Source organism: Myotis myotis, unplaced genomic scaffold (genome assembly GCF_014108235.1).
Source record: "Myotis myotis isolate mMyoMyo1 unplaced genomic scaffold, mMyoMyo1.p scaffold_m19_p_43, whole genome shotgun sequence".
Classification (NCBI taxonomy): Eukaryota; Metazoa; Chordata; class Mammalia; order Chiroptera; family Vespertilionidae; genus Myotis; species Myotis myotis.
Genome location: NW_023416350.1, coordinates 481,724 through 505,338, shown reverse-complemented (window position 1 = coordinate 505,338; position 23,615 = coordinate 481,724). Strand labels below are relative to the sequence as shown.

General features: G+C 45.4%; 1 protein-coding gene and 1 non-coding gene across 2 annotated transcripts in view; one reads left to right on the top strand and one right to left on the bottom strand.

The window, feature by feature from the left end:
- Nucleotides 1–23,615, top strand: part of LOC118655216 (ral guanine nucleotide dissociation stimulator-like) — a 35,791-nt gene that overhangs the window by 435 nt on the left and 11,741 nt on the right. Inside the window, exons 2-4 of the mRNA XM_036306750.1 lie at nucleotides 1,098–1,171; nucleotides 1,591–1,662; nucleotides 6,450–6,665. Coding sequence (XP_036162643.1) covers nucleotides 1,098–1,171; nucleotides 1,591–1,662; nucleotides 6,450–6,665 — 362 coding nt within the window. The remainder of the gene's footprint in view (nucleotides 1–1,097; nucleotides 1,172–1,590; nucleotides 1,663–6,449; nucleotides 6,666–23,615) is intronic.
- On the bottom strand, nucleotides 20,348–20,454 carry LOC118655237. Its single transcript, XR_004967225.1, has one exon. It is a non-coding gene; the product is annotated as a U6 spliceosomal RNA (small nuclear RNA).

Below are 23,615 nucleotides of genomic sequence, written 5' to 3'. Positions count from 1 at the left end.
TCAGAATCTTACTGAATTTATGCAAACAAACACATTCCCATGAGAATAATAATTACAAAAACTGTAATTATTTTCAGTTCATTCATTCCTATAATTAAATTCTTTTTCTCCTGACTTTTCTTGCCAGTATTTTTTGTAAATCCAGAGAACCTTTGCTTTCTAGGCAGATAGAGGGAAAACCTTTTTTCCCCCTTCCTTTTAGATATAGGCTCATTTCTCCAGTGGAAAATATACTCACATTCTTAAGAAGTATAAGAGATAACACAACTGTGACAACTCTCAGGAGACTGGAGAGAAGGTGGTGTGTGTGTGGGGAGATAGCAGACCCCGGGGGTTTGTTCCCAGGACTGCAGCAACTGCTGGGCCTCCAAAGGCTTTAGAGTAAAAGTACCATTTTTAGTCCTTTACAAGGAGAGTGCCCTTCCCCACCCCGCTATTGCTGCTTCTGCAGCCTATTGAAGGGTACTTCTGAGGCTCAGGCCTTAGGATAAATACTTGGGGAGTTTGAACAATTATTTCCCATACATCTCTTTCTCAATAGAAACTGAAGAGCAAATGAGATTCCCACATTCCAGGGGAACATAAGGGCTGTTTGGCCTTGGGTCCCACTGGCTGGAACAGAGACAGAGGGATGTGCGTTCTGACTTCCCACTGCGCCCCTAGTGCACTCCCTGCCAATCAGTCTCCTCATGATTGACATGGAGGAGTGTCCATCCCCTGCTGCAGGCCTCACAGGATGGTCACGAGCTCAGGACAGAACAGGACAGTGCAGAGCTCCCTGCCCCGTCTCACTGGGAGGGCTGAGGGTGAGAACATTGATGACAGGAATGACACTGAGTCCTCAGGAGAACCTGTGAGCTCGGTGGAGGTCTCCCACTTTCCAGAGGAGGGAACCGGTCAGGAGGCCAGGCCCAGGCTCAAGGTCACACACACCGAGGGTACATTGTAGCTGGGAGGCATCCAGAATCAGAGCGTGTTGGAGTCCGGGTGGCACTGGTACCAGCTGACTTGGGTCAGATGTCCAGGGTGTGAGGTCAGGGGTGGTGGGGAAATGGGGTGAGGTGAGCATAACCTCCATGACCCTGTCCTCCACCCAGCCTCCAGGTTTGCAAATCTGATGCTCTACCACCGAGGATCTAAAAAGAGGATGCAGAAGAAGATGAGGGAGCCTGTCTGTTGGCCACTCCAGGGTCAGAGGAGGGGGCTCTGTCCTCCCAGCTGGAGGCCTCCAATTCAAAAGAGGGAGGCCTTCCTCCTCCAGCCCCACCTCCTGTGCCCACAGAACCTGAAACCCTCCCTTAGAAGTTTCCAAGAGGAGGGCCTGGGGGAGCTGAGTGCAGGATGGTATGGGGTGGGACTGGCCCAGGACCACTGACCTAGTGGTTTGGCAAACTGAGGTCCTGGGAGCTGATCAAGAGGCGTTCCTGGAGAGTGAGGGAAGGACAATTGAGTGGAGGCCCGAAGGGACCTGGGCTGCTCCACGTGGGAACCCTGGGGTGGCCAGGAGGCTGAGGGGGGGAGGCTTTCAGGAGAGGGCCTGTGGGGCACCTGAGAGCACGGGCTCATCCCACCCTCACCCTATTTGTCCAGTGTTTTCCCTTCCTGGGAGAATATCTTAAAGATCTCAAGGTGATGGACACCAGGATGGAGGATGATCTGGAGGTGAGTGACCTGAGGCCTGAGTTAGCGTGACCAGGATTGACCTTGGGGACAGAGAGACCCAGTACTGAGCCCTGAGTTCTCAGCACAGCCTCCTCTAGGACCTGGGGCATCTTACCCATCATAGTGACCCACGTCCCCCCTCCCCTGGAGCCCAGAGCCTGGCCTGGGTTCTAGTCCTGGCTTTCCCTGCTTCCCACCCCCTCCTGGGACCTGGCAGTTGTTCACCATGGGAAGGGTGGGCATAGGGGGCTAGTTCCGGCCAGGAGGCTCTTTCTGATGGACTTTGGCTGTCTGCCTTTTAGGGGAATCAGATCAACATAGAAAGAAAGGAAAAGGTTAGCAGCTGTGGCACAGCCTGTGGGGCAGGAGAGGGAGTGAGAATCAGAGACGCCCTGGCCAGCACACTCCTGGGCTCCATCCCCTGCATCTTCCACTCATTGGGAGGGTTTGATAACAGAAGTGAGAGACCCCTCCAGTTGGTGGCTGGGGGCAGGGGAGTCGCATCAAGGATAACCTCCTGGAGGAAGGGCTGTCGATGCCCCTCTCTGAGCACTGATAGGGCCTCGGTGGGATTAGGGGGAAGGAGGGTGCCCCTGTGTGCAGAGATTCAGGACCGCGTCCCTGCCCCACTCCTCACCCCAACTCGGGCTGTGTCCGCATCCTCTCCTTCCCTCTGGGCCCAGAATCTTAATATAAGAAAAGAAATAGTAGGGGAGGGCGGGGATAAGGGGAAGAGATCAACCGAAGGACTTGTATACATGTATATAAGCCATACCAATGGACATGGACAACAGGGGGATGGGAGCATGAGTGTGTGTGGGGGGGAGGTTGGGGGTTAATGGGAGGGATGAGGACACATTTGTAATACCTTAACTAATAAAAAAAAAAAAGAAAAGAAATAGTGCTGCTTCAGGAGACTGCCCAGGAATATAAAATAGAGCCCGAGGAGCAATTCGGGGCCTGGTTCTGGACCTTGGAGCGGCTCAGCGAGAATGAGAGGTGAGGCCGGGCAGGAGTTGGGTAATGGCAGGGGTGGCCTCTCCCTGCAGGTCTGTCCACAGAACCTGTGTCCATGGCTGCCTGGTCCTCCCCAGACCTTGCTGTGTAGCAATTCCTGGGGCTCCTGACACTGGGAGGGACACCTGAGGTGTGGCTCCTGGGAGCTCACAAGTGCCACTCTGTCCTGCAGTTAAATCCTGTCCTGCCAGCTGGAGCCTGGGTCCTAGTTGGCCAGCGGAACACTCAGACCTTTATTCTGAGCAAAAGAAAGTGATTGAATGAGTTAAACTAGAAGTGAAAATGATTCTTAACATGATCTCATTTTTATGGGTTTTGTCCTCATGGAAAACATGTTTGAATACAGAATCTCTTTTTCAGAAACTCTTAAGTCTTAGGTAAAAGTTTAGTAAAGTAAGTGAATATAAAATATTCTTTTAAAGGGTAACACAAGAAATACCATACATTTTTCTGGATATGTGTACATTTCCAGCAATGAAAACAAGAAAAACAAACAAGAAAAAACTATAAGAACTGAAACAATTTAGGAAGTTGTGACTTTTTATATGACATTAAAATTTTTCTTCAACTATGTTTAGAATTTCATTTAAAAGAGGAGAAAAACATAAAGAAAACAGAATAGCAAGAAGCTTCAAGAATGGATGTGGAATAGAGTGGAAATAGAAATAAATATAAAATCATCAGCAGAGATCCAGGCAATTGAGTGTCCTAAGAGTATGGTGAGAAAGGAATAAAGCAGAATAGTCTGATGAAGAAACAAGAAAACACGTGTGGGCAGGAAGGAGGGAAAAATATCTGGGATATTTCTATGTCAGAGTTAATGTTCTGTGATACAATTAGTCGAGTATATCTACTTCTGAATCCAGTGTCTTGCCATGATGCAATTTGATTGTAGGCCTGGGATTTATTTTTACAAGTACAATTTGGTTCATAAAAAAATTAAAACAATGGCCCACTTTTAGGCAAAACCACCACCGCTCCTCTTTCCCAGTGGATTATACTGGACACACTTCTTTATCCCCACCTTTTTTCCTTTTCAAAAAGAAAGTAGGTTTTTGTTGTTGTTTTTTAACATAAGTAATTTATGGTATTAGTTAGATATGATAGCAGTATATGTACATATACACATCCATATTTCTAAATCATTGTATGTTATATTTATGTTTGATAATGTATTCTAGTAATATTAAAATTATTTCTGAAAAATAATATCTTCTGGTATCTTTTCTAATACTGTGTCATAAATTATATAATTTGGCTGCAGTTAATGAACTTAAAATTATTTTGTTTTCTACTTTTTGAATAATTCTGTGATGATCATCATTGTATAGGTACCTCTGAACATCAATCAATTCGTGTTGAATCTTTCCTGCAAATAAAATTTGTTTCAAAAATACACATTTTAAATGTTTGTATGTATGCATTTTGAATCATATGATCAAATTCCCTTGGAATTTTGATTGTGATCTCATCAAATTTGTAGCCTGGGTTAAGAAGAATTCATTCCCTGGCTCCTTTATCAGGTATGTATTGAGTGCCTCCTATGCATTAGGGACGAGGAGCACATGCTCAACCCAAAGAGCTTTTCATGATGGCATGTTTGCATGAAAGAGTCAAACCAGCCAGCACATGCATAAAGCGAAATCAGGATGTGCTGGGTGCTCTGAACAAAAGGTAAAGCCAAGAAAGAGAGAAATGGTGAGGAGGTGATGTTGTGTGTAGGATGATGTGAGGGTTTGTGGGATAGAGGTGATAGTTGAGGCTGTTTTGGGAATATGCATAGGTGACATTTTGGGCTCTGGTTCCAAAGTGATCTAGGTGACTCTGTATCTTTTTTTTAAAAGCTTATATTTACAAGTAAAATAATTGATGTTTTTAGTGTAATAGAATTTTAATCCCTGAGGAATGGGAATGGCAGTGGTTTCACTTTTACATATAGTGCTGCTTATACAGTAGCATTTAAAATTAAGTTGTAGATGATGCTCACCCTCACTAATCAAGGGGGAAATGCAAATCAGAACCATACAGTATCTGCCTGCACGGCTGTGATAAAAAAGACAAGAAGTGACAAGTGTTGGTGAGGATGTGGAGAAATGGGAACCCTTATGCACTGTTGATAGAATTTTAAATTGATGGAGCCACTATGGAAAAAAGTAAGGAAGTTCCTCAAAAAATTAAAAATAGAACTAGCATATGACCCAGCAATTTCACTTCTGGTTATTTGTAGAAATCTAAAACACTAATCAAAAGGATATGTGTACCTCTTTGTTAATTGCAACATTAGTTACAATACCACAGATGTGGAAACAACCTAATGTCCATGGATTGACACTTGAATAAACAAGATCTGGTGCATATATACAGTAGGGTATTATTCAGTCATCAAAAAGAATGAAGTCTGGACATTTCCAAAAACAGAGATGGTCTTCCAAGGCATGATGCTAAGTGAGCTAAGTTGGACAGAGAGAGACAAATACCATATGACAGCCGTGGGCAAACTACGGCCCGCGGGCTGGATCCGGCCCGTTTGAAATGAATAAAACTAAAAAAAAAAAAGACCGTACCCTTTTATGTAATGATGTTTACTTTGAATTTATATTAGTTCACACAAACACTCCATCCATGCTTTTGTTCCGGCCCTCCGGTCCAGTTTAAGAACCCATTGTGGCCCTCGAGTCAAAAAGCTTGCCCACCCCTGCCATATGATCTGGCTTATATGTGGAATTAAAAAACAAAATAACCTCATAGATGCAGAGGACAGACTAGTGGCTGCCGGGTGGGTGGGGGACGGTAAAAACGGATAAAGGGGGTGCATTACTGAGCAGCACGAAAATACCCTACTACTGGCTGGTGACTGGTGACAACAAGCAAACAAAACAACAAAAAACACAATTTTTAAAGAAGAAAAACAAGCTCAAATTGGGTGTCAGCTACATGTATTCTGTAACTAAAGAAAGCTAGACCTCAGGCTCTAAAGGCTATGGACCAAGTAATATACAATCTATACCCAAGGGTTTCCCTCTGTCCTAGAGGCAGAGGGCACATAACCTTGTGAATGTGGGTTCTAATTAAGGGACCTGGCCAAGCGGTGATTTTTTAAATGGAACGCCAGAAACTTGGATTAGCTTAACATCATGTGAAGTTTTGAGCCAGTGGGTGTGAGTCTGTGATAGTAGTTAAACCTCTCCATAGTCTAATTGCTTGAACTGTCTAGAATTACATATTGTGGGCCTCATGGCAACCCAGGGAGCCAACAGTTCTTACATCAATGTTTGTACACTGTCTTTCCATTTCTGTAAAAGAAATTCATCCAAAAGTCAATTTCATCCATCTGTGCAGTGTGGGCAGGACAGGAGAGGAGCAGGTTCCCAAAGGGTCCCAGTGGCATCTGACAGTTGACAGTTGGACAAAGTTCTATGCAGGCAAGACCTTTGAAGTGTTGAAATTGCTTGTGGGGATTCAGACCAAAGGGGTGATCAGATGCTGGAAGATGCCCCCTTTGTGTGAGCAGAATTGAGCCACTTCCTGGAGCTTGGAGTTAGTGAGGATGGGCTGGGGGCAGATGCTCCTGTCTCTTCCCCACCAGTCTTGGGTCCTTGGTCATCTAGTGCTGGGTGCCCTCGGTGGACAGAGAGTGAATCCCATGGACTCCAAGGCTCAGGCACATCCTCAGCTTCCTGAGCTTCAGACTTGTCTAGTGACCCCTTCAGGAGACTGGGGACCCTGAGATGCGGTGTGGCAGGGCTGGTGACACTCCCCGTTCTCCCCAGGAGCTATTCAAGAAGGTGCTGCCCCACCAGTGCCTGGGCTCCGTCTGGTCCCAGAGGAGGAAGCCTGGCAAGGAGCACGTGGCCTCCACTGTCAGTGCCACCGTCAGACAGTTCAATCATGTGGCCACCTGTGTGATCACCACCTGCCTTGGGGACCCAAGCATGATGGCCCAGGACAGGGCCAAAGTGGTGGAGCACTGGATTAAGGTGGCCAAGGTCTGTTGGGGGAGGCCCAATAGCATCCCTATTCAGAGCCTTGAATAATTCCTCTTCTGCTAGGTCAGCTCTCAGGACTGAGACTTGGGTCAAAGCCTCAGCCCTACCTCCAGGTCCTCTCTGTCAGGGGCTCACAGTTTTTGACTCCCAGGACCCGGTGTTGGGAGGCTCACTACTTACATGGCTCCCTCTTTGGGTTGAGCTGAGATCCTCCTTGCTTTGAGAGTTGGTCTTTGGCTGCTAATCGTGCCACCCTGAGCATCTTTCCCACCAGAAGGGGGTGTCAATCAAGGGGGACTGAAGCTAAACTGTAGCTTCCACCTGACAGCCCATATCTCCTCTTTCCCAGGAGTGCAGAACTCCTCCTCCCTGCATGCCTTCCTGGCCGCTCTGCAAAGTGTGTCTGTCTATCATCTGAAGAAGACGTGGGGGAAAGTTTCCAGGTGCGTAAGCCTCTCCCATCCGAGATCAGGCGTGGGGAGGTGTCACCCATATGTCTTCCAATGTCCTCTCATCTCCTGGGAGGCAGCCAACCATGGGGACAGAGACTGGGCTGGTGGTCGGGGTCTCTAAGTCTCCCTGGGACCTCAGGCCACTAGCTCTGCTTCAGGAGTCAGTTTCCTCAAGTGTCAGAGACAGCACTGAGCCAAATGGGAGATTTTCAAGTTTTTCCAGCAGCAGAACCCTATGCCCTGTTGATATCCAAACTGGTCAAAATAGAGCTGCTCCATAGACATAGGATTGGGGCCCAAGTGCCCAACATGAGACCCCTGCCCCAGTCCCACGGAAACCTTCCCGCTCAGAGGAACCCTGTGACAACCCTCACCAGGGCAGTTTGAGCATGACATTGTCAAAAGAGATTTGCCCTTAGCCTCTTGTCAGAGCAACAAGAGCACAGCTGCTCTGAGTACGTTTTAATTCTCAATGGCGAGTTAGATGGAGAAGCCATGAGAAGCTGTGGGTGCATAAAAATGAGTCTTGATTAGAGAAGCCAGTGGCCATAAGTCATCACACAAGACAATCCTTTATAACATTGTCCCAATCAGGTAGCCCCACACCGCCTGGTACATACATTTCTTTCCCACATACGAGCATAAGACTCTGTACCAACAGTCATTATCTGAGCAGCCGCCTTTGAAATCACCACCTTACATCATAGTGATATCTGAGCTCTGGCTCAGCAGCTTCTCCTGTCTCCCCTGCCCAACACGCCCTACCTGGTTAGCATGGTAGCTCTACCTGAGCTCTGAGCCTTATGCCTTCTTTATTGGGTTCCTCTCAGCTCTGTCTGAGCTCTCTAGCCTTTTCCCTTCCTAGCTTCTCTCTCTAGTAGACTAGCTGGTCAGTAACCTGTTTATTACTTCCTAGACAAAGAAGGCTTCATGACAATGGTAACATCAGTTGTTTGGCTTCAGAAGGGCACACATGCGCAGTATACAGTAGGATTGTACCTCCTCATGGCATCTCAGCCAGATTAAGATTCCCATGTTCAGGTGGCCTTGGATGTCGGGCGTACTAACACCAAGGCCACTGTGCTTCACTGGCCTTGACTATCAGGTGTCCAGACGTCTCTCCTGTGGTCCCTGCACTCCACCCTTTACACCAGGTGGCCCTCTGGGGGCCTATTTGCCAGCTCCCTGAACACAGAGTTCAACACAGACAGCAACATGCCATGACCAAAACTCTGGCCTTAAGAGCAAAACTGCGTGTTTCATCCCATCTGGCATTACGTCCCTGTCTCTGGTAGGTGCTGTTGCATCGCCAGGGCAGTCTCAAGGGGTAAAACTCTTCCTTATAGTCGTACCTGCTTCCCTAGGGGAATAGAAGGTTGTTCAGGGCCCTTCCCTAGTCATAGCCCATGGCTCGGTCTATACTGCCCGTTCCCTCACTGCCTAGGGGGAAGGCTAGGGTGGCACAGTTTCTCTGTTGCCTTACCTGCACATACAGAGGCTGAGGATATTTCTGTATACACACGTCCAGCCTAATCCTTTAGGCTAGGGGGGTCCGCCCCTCAGGGGAGCTCACATTTCCTGCCTGTGCCATTGTGGTAACGGCACGGTTCATCGTGTAAACACGGCCCAGCTGTCTATTCTAAGGCCAAGGGCTATTCTGCTCAGTATCTGAATCAAACCACAGGGTGTCTGTACTCAAACGGACAGTTACAGCTGTCCCTGTAGTAGGGACCCCCTACCTTGCCTTTCCTTAAAGCGCACAGGTTCTCTGGGAGGACTGGCACACTCCTTCACATGAGCTCTATCCCATCACAGGGTCTCATAGGGCCGCACAGAGGTCTGTCACCCGTGTGACAGAGGGCTGGTACTCACTGCTTCCCTCTGTTCCCAATAGGTCTCCCTCACTTTCCCAAAGTGGGGTTTGCGCCACCCCTGACATGGGCCTGGTAACACAGTCCTGCAAGGCAGCACACTCAGCTGCCAACTGTCCCTCAGTAAGAGAGCACTGGCTCCCAGTTTCCTTTCATAACTGGGACCAAAACCTGATGGGTATCCTTCTCTGCCCACCTCGTTGGCTGCCTTCATAGCAGCCAGGCACTCTTTTCTTTTGGAGCCCAACCCCACGTGGCCCCCTTCCAGGATAGCTAACTCACCGGACCTAACAACGGCCCTCAGTGGGGAACTGGACACTCAACAGTGATTCCCTAAGAGACCAACATAGGTGTGAACAACTGCGGGCAGCTTGGTTCAAGTCCGCAAGAGGATCAAAGGTTAGGACAACATCATCAACACAATGAAACATAACATGGGCACCGTGGCTGCCCCTGTGTCCAAATCTCCTGCTATCCACCAGGACACATGGTAGGGCTATACAAATATCTCAGGGAAGTCACTGAAGTCCACTGTCGACCTTCCCACACAAAGGAAAAACGTCCTTGTCTCTCTGGAGTCATGTCCATGAAGACGCAGGCTTCAGCCAATGCTGGGGCTGATAGGTAGACCCTGAGCGACGTTTGGATGATGACTCTAACACACATTTCTGGGGAAGGGGGGCTAAGGCACTACTTGGCTATCGCCACCAAGTAAGCCCTGTTCACCTGCCTCCTTTGGCTTTTATTGTCATCTCAACTTGAACTAAAATTAAGCTCTAGATATAATCAGCAAGGTAAGCTTTCTTGAGAAAATATATGCATAAGACTAAACATAGAGATTCTAGCAAAACACCTCAGGGATCAGACTTGTTTGGAAAAGACAACATACTGCCTTCAGCAAGGTCCCCTCAGAGGCCCCAACCTTTTGGAGAATCCTCCTTACAGACATTCCAACCAAGTCCCGTGCTTCCCCACATCTCCCCCCACTTTCTGTTTTGCTGGCTGTAGAAGACAGAGGGAGGTGGCGAACTTTCTGCTTTGGAAGGTCATTCACTGCTCGACTTCTGATTTTGTAGACTGTAAGAAAAGCAAAGAGAATTACAATGACAGTAATGGTTAGTCTAATTAAGAAGACAGCATACTTATAAGCATTAAATCTTGCTTCTAGCAAGGTGTAGGGGACAGGATTATAAAGGGGAAGGAGCTAGGGTGAGGGATGTAGCTATGTGCAGGCCTGAGGTCTGTAGACATCAGCTATTGCCAGGCGATGAGATGATGTTGACGAGTTGATGTTGATTCCTGGGGGTCGGTCTGACCATGCTTATCGGTTCTGTTTGCTGGATTCACAGCTTAGTTATCTCCTTAATTACTTCGCACAGGTCTTGAAAATAAAACTTTAAGAAAAACTTAACCCCCTATTCAAATATAAGTATATGTGTTCTAAGATTTAAAATAATATAATTACTTTTCAGATTAACTCAGGTGTTTTATTTATTAGATTTATTATTCAGTATACTTATAATTCTTTTTAAGATTTTTTATAAATTTTCTATGATTTTTATAAATATTCTTATAACTTATAATAAGCATTCTTATAACGTTCATAAAATATTTCTACTCTAATTTCCTTTTTTCCTGTTATATTTCTTTCTTTATATTATTTTTTATAATTTTTAATTCCTTAACTTTAGCTTTTCTTTACTTGTTCAGACACTGTAACTTATACATACCTTTTACAATTTACACATATCTTCTGCAATTTATATATATCTCTGTTACTTACATATACCCTTTTATAACTACACATACCCTTTTAGTTTGTCTACTTCACTTTCTTTTTCCTTTATTTCTATACCTTCTATTACATGAAAACTATAAATTTCTTCTAATTAGTTATGATTAAAGGTTAGTTCTACACAGGTTTCTTTGTTCCTATCTTCAGAGCAGTTGGAGTAGTGAGAAGTATGTCTCAGAGTCTCTCTCTCCTCTAGGCCTATCGTCCTTGCTCTGCTCATGTCTGTCTGCCTACAATAGCCCTTCAAGGATCTTGGCTCTGAACTCTTTTAGGGAAAGAAGACGCTGGATTTCTTCTGTAATTACTTCCTACGACCTTTTGGAGAATCCTCCTTACAGACATTCCAACCAAGTCCGATGCTTCCAACCGAGCCAAGTCCATTACACAGTTCTCTGCAAGCCACAGTCAGGGCTTGTGCGTGGTGCCTGGGCCTTCTCTCTATCTGCAACAGTCTGTCCCATCTCCCTAAAATGCACTCTGGCACAGGAGAGAGTTGTTTGCTGCCACAGACAGCTTAACCCCCACACAACTGGGCTCGTACTTCTGCCCAGCAAACTGCAGTCCACATTAGCAAGTTCATCCTGCAGCCTCCAGTCCTCCCAACTGGGGTTTCAGCCAGTGCCTCAGTCAGACTCCTCCCCTCTGGGACAGTCTAAAAATCCCGTCAAGGGAGAATGTCTTCCCTCCACCCTCCTCTGTGACCCCTGTGTATCAGTTACAGGGCCTTGCCATCCTTGTCTCTTGCTGCCCTTTAGCTCTAAGCTTCCAGCCCCAAACAGCCAGGGCTGCAGCTTGAAACATCTTTGCATATTGCAAAGCATTCTGGAGGCTGCAACCTGGGCATCAGGCCCCCGACTTCCCACCTGTCCCCTTTGTGGCAGAGCAGCGACCGGGCCTCTCCCGGGGGTGCACTGGAAGGGACATCTGCCCCTCCTCCCCAGCAGCAACAGGTACTGGCAGCTGCTGCTGTAGTCCTAAACCCTTTCAGCACATCTGCAAACAGGGAGCTTTCACGAGCTCCATCTGCTGCTCTCACAGATCCAGAGCTCGCTGCTCCACTCCTGGGGCTGCAGGAAGGCTTGTAGCAGTCACTGGCTGCTGGTTTAAGTGCTGGAGCCAGCAAACCCAAGGCCTAAGTCTTGTATTGCTTGTTGTAAAACGCTCATTACTGGGCAACAGCTGGGCAGCTCCAGTGTCAGGTAAATTTCTGCTGTCCTCTGCTTGTCCCCTGGCGGGGTCTCTCTTTTCTGCCTCCAACGCAGAGAGAGTGGTTCGGTTCTTAGGGTAGAGGCGGCTGGGGATTTGAGAATATGAAAGAATGAGACAGAACACAAAGATGGGAAAAAAAGCTGGGACCGGGTGGGACCTCTGTCCTCTTCTGAAGGGGAGACAGGGACAGGGACCCAGCACCGAAACCGCATGTTTATTTTATATCTCCAATACCAGGAAGTACATCAGTTCTGAGCAGGCCAATTCCTATTCATTCCTGGTGCTTGGCTGGATTTACATAATGAAACCCACTCCCAGGCACCTGGGCAAAGATGAAAGTCAAGCTGAGTACACTTCTGCCTTTTTGGTAAGATGTGTATCCAGGACGTGGCTCTGCCTGTTGCCTTGGATTCAGCTGACAATTATTAAATAAAATGCCCCTGTGCCTTCTCAGGGGCCCTCTATAGTCACTGTCCCTGCTGCTTCTCCCATCTCTTGCTTCTGCTTGGCTCTGGGTGTCTGACCTCCCCCCCCCCCCCCATCTCACCCCCCTCCTACTCCCATTCCCTCCTTTTCCCCCCACTCCAACTGCTCTCACTCCAGGCAAAAGCTTCTGCTGGGGCTGAGGGCTCTGTGGATTGCCTGGTGGCAGCTTGGGTGTTTGGCTCCTCCACCTTCTTTACCTGCTCCTGCTTCTCTGGAAGGTCTCTCCCAAGCGTCCACCAGCTCCCAGAAGCTCTGTGCAAGCTGCTGCAGGCAGATGGTGGCTCTCAATCACCAGGGCGGCTGCTGGCTCACCTCCGCCTTTCCTCAGCCAGGCTTTCCGAAACTCACTTTCTCCTAAGCCTCCTGATCCCTGCTGCTCTTTGGGGATCTGGTTCCAAGTTTTCAAGGGGGAGGGGAGTCAACTTGATCTCCAGACAGGGCACTTACCCCCAAAGTCCTGTCCTGACACCTAGTGTTGGGAGCACCGGCTCCTGCTTGAACCTGCACATCTCCCGGATCCTGCCAGCAAAGCCAAGTGTCAGAGCATCTAGAGCACAGCTGCTCTGAGTGGTTCTGAGCCCCTATATTCTACATTCTTCACGACCACTCCAGGGTAGGTCCTTCTCGAACCCCGCCTACTGCACAAAATATTGGGGACTTAGTCCAAGTTCCTCCTTTATTCTCTGCTCACTAGTTACAGGTGTTGGGTCTCAGCCCCTCTGCCTGGGGTTGGACCTCCTAGGACACCGGACCTTAGAAGGAGAAGCCCTGAGAAGTTGCGGGTGCATAAGAATGAGTGTTTATTGCAGAAGCCTGTGGCCATAAGTCATCAGACAAGACAGTGTCCTAATCAGGCAGCTGTACACCGGCTGGTACATACATTTCTTTCCCACATCAGTCTCTGTACCGCAGACATTTTCTGAGCAGCTTCATTCTGCCTCTCAAATCACTGCTTTACATCATAATGCAGTGATGGTGAACCTATGACACGTGTGTCAGAGGTGACACGCAAACTCCTTTTTTTGGTTGATTTTTCTTTGTTAAATGGCATTTAAATATATAAAATAAATATCAAAAATATAAGTCTTTGTTTTACTATGGTTGCAAATATCAAAAAATTTCTATATGTGACACGGCACCAGAGTTAAGTTAGGGTTTTTCAAAATGCTGACACGCCGAGCTCAAAAGGTTCACCATCACTGTCATAGTGGTATCTGAGCTCTCTGGCTCAGCAGCTTCTCCCATCTCCCTGCCCAGCACACTCTACCTGGTTAGCATGGTAGCTATACCTGAGCTCTCAATGAGCTCTGAGCTTTACATCTTCCTCACTGGGTTCCTCTCAGCTCCGTCTGAGCGCTCTAGCCTTTTCCCTTCCTGGCTGCTCTCTCTGGCAGACTAGCTGGTCAGTAACCTGTCTATTGCTTCATTGACAAAGAAGGCATCATGACAACAATTACATCAATCATTTTGGCTACAGAAGGGCACACATGCACAGTATAATGTAGGATTGCACCTGCTTATGGCATCTGAACCTCATTAAGATCTCCCTGTTGAGAGTGGCCTTGGATGCCTGGAGTATTAACAACAGGGCCTCTGTGCTTCACTGACCTTGACTCTCAGGCATCCAGGCAACTCTGGTGTGGTCCCCACATCCCTCTCCTCCATCTTTCCTTAACATGTCTTTCCTCCTTCCCTCCCCTCAGGAGGTGCGCAGTTACATTGAAAAAACTGTGTAAGGAAGACAACTCGCTGAGCAGGGAACAGCTCATCAAGGTACAGGGAGCCTGGAGGTCTGGAGAGAGGAGGGCGTGAGGGAAGGGGGGACTGCACAGGATGTGGCTTTGGTATTTTGTCACTGAAAGATTCTCTGAAAATATTCACCCTCTTGGTCCTGATTATAAGAAAGAGGGATCCTTATGGCCCATGGGCAGGTGGGTGGGCAGTTTCAGGGGCAGGGGGCCCGGGTCATGGCACACGGGTTGGTGGCCGGTCTGTTCCAGGACAGGGTGCAGAGCTCGCACATTGAGCAGGTCCCTGGCTTCCATGCTCCTCCCTGTGCTGGCTCTGAGCTTCTCCCAGGCTATCAGGTAAGGGTTGGTTTCTTTACCAAAACAGCTCAGCCTGTTCTCAGGATGCCAAGGCCCTGCTGCCACTCTGTGTTCTCTACACCTCCAAGGGGAGCGCCCTTCCTGCCCAGGATGGGCCCCGCAGGGGATTCCCACGGGACAGGGGAACAAAGAGCTATTGGCCTCAGGTCCCACTTGCTGGACCAGAGACAGAGGCGTGTGCTCTCTGAGACTTCCCACTGCCCCCCTATAACACTCACTGACAGCATCCTCATGATTGAAATGGAGGGGTGACCATCCCCTCCTGCCTCACAGGGTCGTCACGAGTTCAAGGCAGGAAAGGACTGTGCAGAGCTCCCTGCCATGTCCCACCTGGAGGCCTGGGGGCGAGGACAATGATGACAGGAATGACACTGAGTCCTCAGGAGAACCTGTGAGCTCGGTGGACGTCTCCCATTTTCCAGAGGAGGGAACGGGTCAGGGAGGCCAGGCCCAGGCCTCAGGTCACACATAGCGGGTGAGCGTTGCAGCTGGGAGTCATCCAGAAGCAGAGCATGCTGGAGTCGGGTGGCACTGGTACCAGCTGACTTGGGTCAGATGGCCAGGGTGTAAGATCAGAGGTGGTGGAAAAAATGCAGTGAGGTGAGCATGACCTCAATGAGTCTGACCTCTACCCTGTTGGAAGCAGCTCTCCAGGTTTGCCACTCTGATGCTGAACATCTGAGGATCCAAGAAGAGGCTGCTGAAGAAGGTGAGTGAGCCTGTCTGGGAGGTACTCCAGGGTCAGTGGAGGGGGGCTCTGTCCTCGCAGCTGGAGGCTTCCAAGTCAAGAGAGGGAGCCCTTCCTCCTCCAGCCCCAACTCCTGTGCCCACAGACCCTGAAACACTCCCTTAGAAATGACCGAGAGGAGGGCCTTGGGGAGCTGGGTGCAGGATGGATATGGGGGTGGGTCTGGCCCAGGACCACTGACCCTGTGATTTTCCAAAAGGAGGTCCTGGGAGCTGATTAGGATGAGTTCCTGGAGAGTGAGGGAGGAGGCGATTGAGTGGAGGCCCTAAGGGTCCTGGGCTGATACACTTGGGAACCCCGAGGGGGCCAGGAGGCTGAGGGTTGGAAGCTTTCAGGGGAGGGTCGGTGGTGCACCGGAAAGCAGGGGCTCATCCCACCCTCACCCTGTTTGCCCAGTGTGTTCTCTTTCTTGGAAAATTTCTGACTGAACTGAAGATGCTGGACACTAGGATGGAGGATTACCTGGAGGTGGGCGACCTGGGGCCTGGGTCAGGGTGACCAGGATTGGCCTTTTGGAACGGAGAGCCCCCGAACTGAGCCCTAAATCTCAGTACAACTGCCCGTTGGAGCTGGGGAGACATGCCCATCATAGTGATGCATATCCCCCCTTGCTGGAGCCCAGAGCCTAGCCTGGGTCAGAGCCCTGCCTTTCCCTGTTTCCTGGCCCCTCTTGGGACCTGGTTGTACTGCAACATGAGAAGGGTGGGCATAGGGAGGTGGTTCTGGCCAGGGGGCTCTTTCTTTTTTCTTTTTAAAAAAATGTTACATGAAATAACCATTAATATTTCAAGAATAACATTTTAAATATAATAATATTATATGCAATAAACATTAATATTTCAAGAAAAAAGATTTTAAATAATATTACCAAAGCTGTACTAACATAGTATAATATCACAAAAGTTGTAGGAAAAATAAAAACCTGCAAATAACAGGATTACTTCTATTATTTTCTAAAATACTTTTTATCCCTGGCTGTATGTTTGTTCATCAGTCTATGTTGTTCACTATATTCCACAAATGAGTGCGATCATGTGATATTTATCTTTCTCCAACTGGCTTATTTCCCTTAGCATAATGCTCTCCAGGCCCATCCATGCTGTTGCAAATGGTAAGACTTCCTTCTTTTTTACTGAAGCGTAGTGTTCCATTGTGTAAATGTACTACGGTTTTTTAATCCACTCATCTGCTGATGGGCACTTAGGCTGTTTCTAAATCTTTAGCTATTGTAAATTGTGCTGCTATGAACATAGGAGTGCATATAATCCTTTCTGACTGGCATTTCAGGTTTCTTATAGTCCTAGAAGTGGGATTACTGGGTCAAATGAGAGTTCCATTTTTAATTTTTTGAGGAAATTCCGTACTGCTTTCCACAGTGACTGCAACTGTCGGCATTCCCACCAGCAGTGCAAGAGGATCCTTTTTCTCAGCATCCTCGCCAGCACTTGTCGTTTATTGATTTGTTGATAGCCATTCTGACAGGTGTGAGATGATACCTCATTGTCGTTTTGATTTGAATTTCTTGGATGATTAGTGACTTTGAGCATTTTACTTCCGTATTTTCTCTTTCGAAAAGTGTCTATGCAGGTCCTTTGCCCGTTGCTTGATTGGATTGTTTCTCTTCTTTTCCTTAAGTTGTATGAGTTCCCTGTAAATTTTGGAGATGAAACCCTTACCAAAGCCCCTTTCCCCAGCTGCCAGTAAGGTGCTTGGTTCTACTGAGGAAGCTAAGGCTGCGTTGGGGTGAGGCCCTCACTTTATCCAGAGACTAGCCCCGCTCCAGGCAGCACTGGCCAAGCACTCACCCTCACAATGGCCACAGTCTCAGAGTTCACCTGCCTCTACTCACACCTGATCCTGCACACGGATGAAGTGTTGGTGACTGAGCATAAGATCAATACCCTCATTACAGTAGCTGGTGTAAATGTTGAAGCTTTCTGGCCAGGCTTGTATGCAAAGCTGAGGGGGACTAAGTAGACGCAAAGAAAGAAGAATCTGAGGAGTCTGAGGATGACATGGGCTTTAGTCTTTTTCACTAAACTAGCTCTTTTGTAATACATTCAGTAAAAGCTGACCTCTGTTGCAAAAACAAAACAACAAAACAAAACAAACCGTATCGAAGATAGCATTGGCAAATATGTCCTCCCATGCAGTGGGGTTTCTTGTTGTTTTATTGATGGTTTCTTTTGCTGTGCAGAAGCTTTTTATTTGGATGTAGTCCCATTTGTTTATTTTCTTCTTAGTTTGCATTTCCAAGGAGCTGTATCGGTACAGGTACTGTTTGAGGTAGGTCTGATATTTTGCTCCCTGTGGATTCTTCTTAGATTTTTATGGTTTCCTGTCTTACATTTAAGTTCTTTATCCATTTGACTTTATTTTTCTGTATGGTGTATGTTGGTGGTCTAGTTTCATTTTTTTGCAAGTATCTGTCCAGTTTTCCCAACACCATTTATTGGAGAGACTATCTTGACTCCATTGTATGCTCACGCCTCCTTTATCAAATATTAATTAAGCATAATGGCTTGGTTCAATTTCTGAGTTCTCTGTTCATTTCCATTGGTCCATATGTCTGTTCTTGTGCCAGTACAAGGCTGTTTGGAGCACAGTCGCTTTGTAATATCGCTTGATATCTGCTATTGTGATCCCTCCAACTTTGTTCTTCGCTCTCAGGATTGCTGTGGCTATTCTCGATCTTCTTTTATTCCATATGAAATTTTGAGTTTGTTCTAGGTTTGTGAAATAAGCCGTTGGTATCATAATGGGCATTGCATTGAATCTATAGATTGCCTTGTATGGACATTTTAATGTTGATTCTACCAATTCATGAACACAGTATGTCTTCCATTTGTTTATGTCTTCCTTTATCTCTTTTTTCAACGTCCTGTAGTTCTCCAAGTACAGGTCTTTTACCTCCTTAGTTAAGTTTATTCCTAGGTATCTTAGTTTTTTTGTTGCAATGGTAAATGGGATTGTTTTTTTTTTTAACTTCTCTTTCTGTGAGTTCATTGTTGGTGTATAAAAAAGCCATAGATTTCTGTTGTTAATTCTGTACCCTGCTACATGCTGAATTCATTTATTAAGTCTAGTAGTTTTTTGATGGGTTTTTGGGGTTTTCTATGTACAATATCATCTCATCTTTGAATAATGACAGTTTTACTTCTTCTTTTCCAACTTGGATGCCTTTTATTTCCTTTTCTTGTCTGATCACTATGGCTAGCACTTCTAGTACTATGTCAAACAGGAGTGGTGAAAGTGGGCATCCCTGTTCTGTTCCTGTTCTTAGGGGCAATAGTTTTAGGTTTCGCCCATTGAGTATGATGTTGCCTGTAGGTTTGTCACATATGGCCTTTATCATGTTGTGATATGCTCCCTCTATTCCCACTTTGCTGAGAGTTTTTATCAAAAATGGGTGTTGGATTCTGTCAAATGCTTTCTCTGCATCTATTGATATGATCATGTAATTTTTGTCTTTCAATTTGTTTATGCGATATATCACGTTTATTGATTTGCAAATAATGTACCAGCCTTGCATCTCTAGAATAAATCCCACTTGATCATGATGTATGATCCTTTTAATACATTGCTGGATGCACAATTTGCTAATATTTTGTTGAGGATTTTAGTATCTATGTTCATCAGGGATATTGGCCTGTAATTCTCTTTCTTTGTAGTGTCTTTATCTGGTTTTGGAATTAGGATAATGCTGGCCTCATAAAAAGAGTTGGAATTGTTCTTTTCTCTTGGATTTTCTGAAATTGTTTGAGGAGTATAAGTGTTAGTTCTTCTTTGAATGCTTAGTAAAACTCCCCCGTGAAGCCGTCCGGACCTGGGCTTTGTTTTGGGGGAAGTTTTTGATTACTGCTTCTATTTCATCAGTTTTTATTGGCCCATTCAGGTTTTTTATTCTTCTTGATTCAGTTTTGGGAGATTGCATTTTTCTAGGATTTTGTCTATTTTACCCACATTGCCCAGCTGTTGGTAAATAGTTCTTTATAGTATTTGATTATAATCCTTTGTATTTCTGTGGTGTATGAGTTCCCTGTAAATTTTGAGTTATGCCTGTAGTGCTATAAACTTCCCTCTCAGGACTGCTTTTGCTGTGTCCCAGAGATTTTGGATTGTTGTGTGTTCATTTTCATTTGTTTCGAGGAAGGTTTTGATTCCTTTCTTGATCTCCTTGGTACCCAGTCATTGTTTAATGACATGCTTTTTAGCCTCCATGTGTTTGAATGTTTTGGGGTGTTACTCCTGTAGTTGATTTGTAATTTCATACCACTGTGATCTGAGAAGATGCTGGATATAATTTCACTGTCCTGGAACTTGTAGAGAATTGTTTTGTGTCCTAACGTGTGGTCTATCTTTGTGAATGATTCATGTGCACCTGAGAAGAATGTATAGTCTCCTGCGTTGGGGTAAAATGTTCTATAAATGTCAATTAAATCCCCCTGATCCAATGTGTCCTTTACAGTGTCTGTTTCATTATTAAGTTTTTGTCTGGAACAAGTATGCCGTGAAGTGAGAGGTGTGTTAAAGTCCCCTACTGTGACTGTATTGTTGTTGATCTCTCCATTAAAGGTCTCTAGAAGTATTTTTTTTATATATACTTAGGTGCTCTTATATTGGGTGCTTATATGTTTACCAGGGTTATATCTTCTTGTTGGATCGATACCTTTACTATTATGTACTGACCTTTTCTGTCTCTTGTGATGGCTTTCATTATGAAGTCTATTTTGTTGGATATGAGTGTTGCTACTCCAGCTGAATTTTTTCCCATTTGCATGAAAAAATTATTTCTATCCCTTTACTCTCATCCAATGTGTGTCTCTTGTTTTGAGGTGGGTCTCTTGTAGACAGCATTTGGTTGGGTCATGTTTTTGTATCCATTCAGCTCCCCTGAGTCTTTTGATGGGAGCATTTAGTCCATTTTTCTGTGGGGTTATTATTGATAGGTACGTATTTATTTCCATTCTAATTGTGTCTGGCTAGGTTTCTCTCCCTATTTCTTCTTCTCATAAAAATATGCAACTTTTCATGAATTTGCGTGTCATCCATGTGCCGATCCCATGCTAATCTTCTGTCTATCGATGCAATTTTAGTTTATGTGCAGCCGAAGTGAGCACCAGGAGCCTCTTTCTGATGGACTTTGGCTGTCTGCCTTCCAGGGGAATCAGATCCACTTAGAAAAACAGAAGAAGGTGAGCAGTGTGGGCTCTCCTTTGGGGCAGCAGAACGGAGTGACAATCATTGAATCCCTGGCCAGCACAATCCTGGGCTCCATCCCTGCATCTTCCATTTATTGGGAGACTTTGATAAGAGAAGTGGGAGACCCCTCCACTTGGTGGCCGGGGGTAGGGTGTGGCATCAAGGATAACCTCCTGGAGGAAGGTCAGTGCCCGTCTCTGAGCACAGGAAGGGCCTGGATGGAATTAGGGGGAAAGACAGTGCCCTTAACTGAAGACTCGGGACAGGTCAGCTGACCCACTCTTCACCCCCACTCAGGCAGTGTCCGCATCCTCTCCTTCCCTCTGGCCCCGGGAGCAGAAATTAATGGAGGAGATAGTGTTTCCACAGGAGGCTGCCCAGGAATATCAAATAGAGCCTGAGGAGCAATTCAGGGCCTAGTTCTGGGCCCTGGCGCAGCTCAGCGAGAATGAGAGGTGAGGCCAAGCAGGTGTTGAGCAAGAGCAGGGGTGGACTCTCCTTGCTGGTCACGGCACAGAACCTGTGTCCATGGCTCCCCGGTCCTCCCCAGACCTTCCTGTGTAGCCATTCCTGGGGCCCCTGACACGGGGAGGGACACCTGAGTTGTGGCTCCTGGGAACGCACAGGTGCCACTCTGTCCTGCAGTTACATACGGTCTTGCCAGTGGAACACTCAGACTTTTCTCCTGAGACAAACGGAAGTCAGTGGATGATTGACAGCAGAAGTGGAAATGATTTTTATCATGAGCTCATTTTTATGGCCTTTGACCTCATGGAAAACATGTTTGTGTCCAAAATCTCTCATTTTGGAAACTCGTAAGTTTTAGCTAAAAGTTTCATGTTGTCAGGAAATACAAAAGATTCTTTTTAAGGGTAACACAACAAATGCCTTATATTTTTCTGGATATGTGTAATGGCCAGCCATGAAATTCTACTTGAAAACCAGAAAAAACTATAAGAACCAAAACAATTTAGGAAGTTGTGACGTTTTTCATGACTGTAATATAAATGTTTTCCTTCAGCTATGTTAGTACGTGATTTAAAAGAGGAGAAAAACATAAAGAAAACAGCATAGCAAGAAGCTTAAAGATTGGTCATGATGACATGGAATGGAGTGGAAATAGAAAGAAATATAAATGGTCAGCAGAGCGCCAGGCAACTGATTGTCCTAAGAATATGCTGAGAAAGGAATGAAGTGGAATACTCAAGAAAACATGTGTGAGGTTGAGGAAGGGAACAAATCTGACAGATTTGTGTGTCTGAATTTTATTGCATTAATGTTCTGTGACACAATTAGTTGAGTGCATCTAATTCTCAACCCAGTGTCTTGCCACAATGCAATTTGATTGTAGGCATGGATTTATTTTTATAAATACAATTTGGTTCAGAAAAAAATTAAAACATTGCCCACTTTTAGGCAAAACCAACCCCGGTGCTCCTTTCCAGAGGATTATACCAGACACACGTATTTATCCCCACCTTCAATACTCAAATACATCCATAATTTATATCTAGAGACCAATTTCTTCACCTTTACAATTAAGCAATTGGACTAGGTACAATTCTTTCTTTTCAAAAAGAGTTGATTTTTTTATTGCAGAAATACTTCGTGGTTATAGGTGGAAAAGAGAAAAGTTTAAAATAAGTGATCATTCACACACAATGTTGGAAATCATTATACATATCTTTATATGTATCCTTTCAGATATGCTCACAGTATATATACATATATACTTATCTATATTTATGAACCATTTTTTGTTATATCACTCTTTGATAATGTATTCTATTAATATAAAAATATTTCTGGAATATTATACTTTCTTGTAACTTTTGTCCTGCTCTATCATCAATCATATCATTTGGCTGTAGTTAATGGACATGAAATTAATTTGTTTTCTGCTTTATGAACAGTTCTATGATGATCATCATTGTATAGGTACCTCGATACATTTATTCAATTCGTTTTGAATCAATTCCTGCCAATAAAACCAGTTTCAAAAGTTACACATATTCTAAATTTTTGAATGTATGAATTTTCAATCATTTGATTGAATTTCCTTGGAATTTTGATTTGGATCTCATCTGATTTGTAGACTCATGCCCTGGCTCCTTTATCACGTATGTATTGAGCGCCTCCTATGGGCCAGGCACTAGAAACACAGTGCTCAATCCAAAGTGCTTGTCATGATGGCATGTTTGCATGAAAGAGTCAAGCCAGCTGGCACATGCATAAAGCGAAATCAGGATGTGCTGCGTGCTCTGAACTAAAGGTAAAACAGAGAAGAAGACAAATGGTGAGGAGGTCAGGTCGTGTGTAGGATGATATGAAGATTGGTGGGATCGAGGTGATAGTTGAGGCTGCTGTGGGGATGTGCATAGGTAACTAGCAAAATAGAAATATCCCAGCTGAGCCCTGACTTTGGGATCTGGTTCCAAAGTTTTCTCAGTGACTCTGGATTGTTTTTTTAAAGTTTTTTTTTAAAGCTTGTATTTACAAGTAAAATAATTGATATTTTTAGTGTAATACTATTTTAATTCTTGAGGAATAAGAATGGTAGTATTTCCATTTTACATATAGTGCGGCTTGTTCAGTAGCACTTAAAGTTAAATTTTGGATGATGCCCTAGGTCACTAATCAAGGGGGAAATAGTACAATTCAGAACCAGAATATATCGCTTCCAACTGCCAAAATGGCTGTTATGAAAAAAACAAGAAGTAACAAGTATTGGTGAGAACGTGGAGAAAAAGGAATCCTTGTGCACTGTTGGTAGGATTGTAAATTGGTGCACCCACTATGGAAAACAGTATGGAAATTCCTCAAAACCTTAAAACTAGAACTAGCATATGACCCAGCAATTTCTCTTCTGGTTATTTGTAGAAATCCAAAACACTAATTCAAAAGGATATATTTGCTTCTGTGTTTCTTGCAACATTATATACAATACTACAGATATGGAAGCAACGTAAGTGTCCATCGGCAGATAATTGGATAAAGAAGATGTGGTACATATATACTGTAGAGTATGATCCTATATAACAAAGAGCTAATATGCAAATGGTCATCATGCCCTCATGCC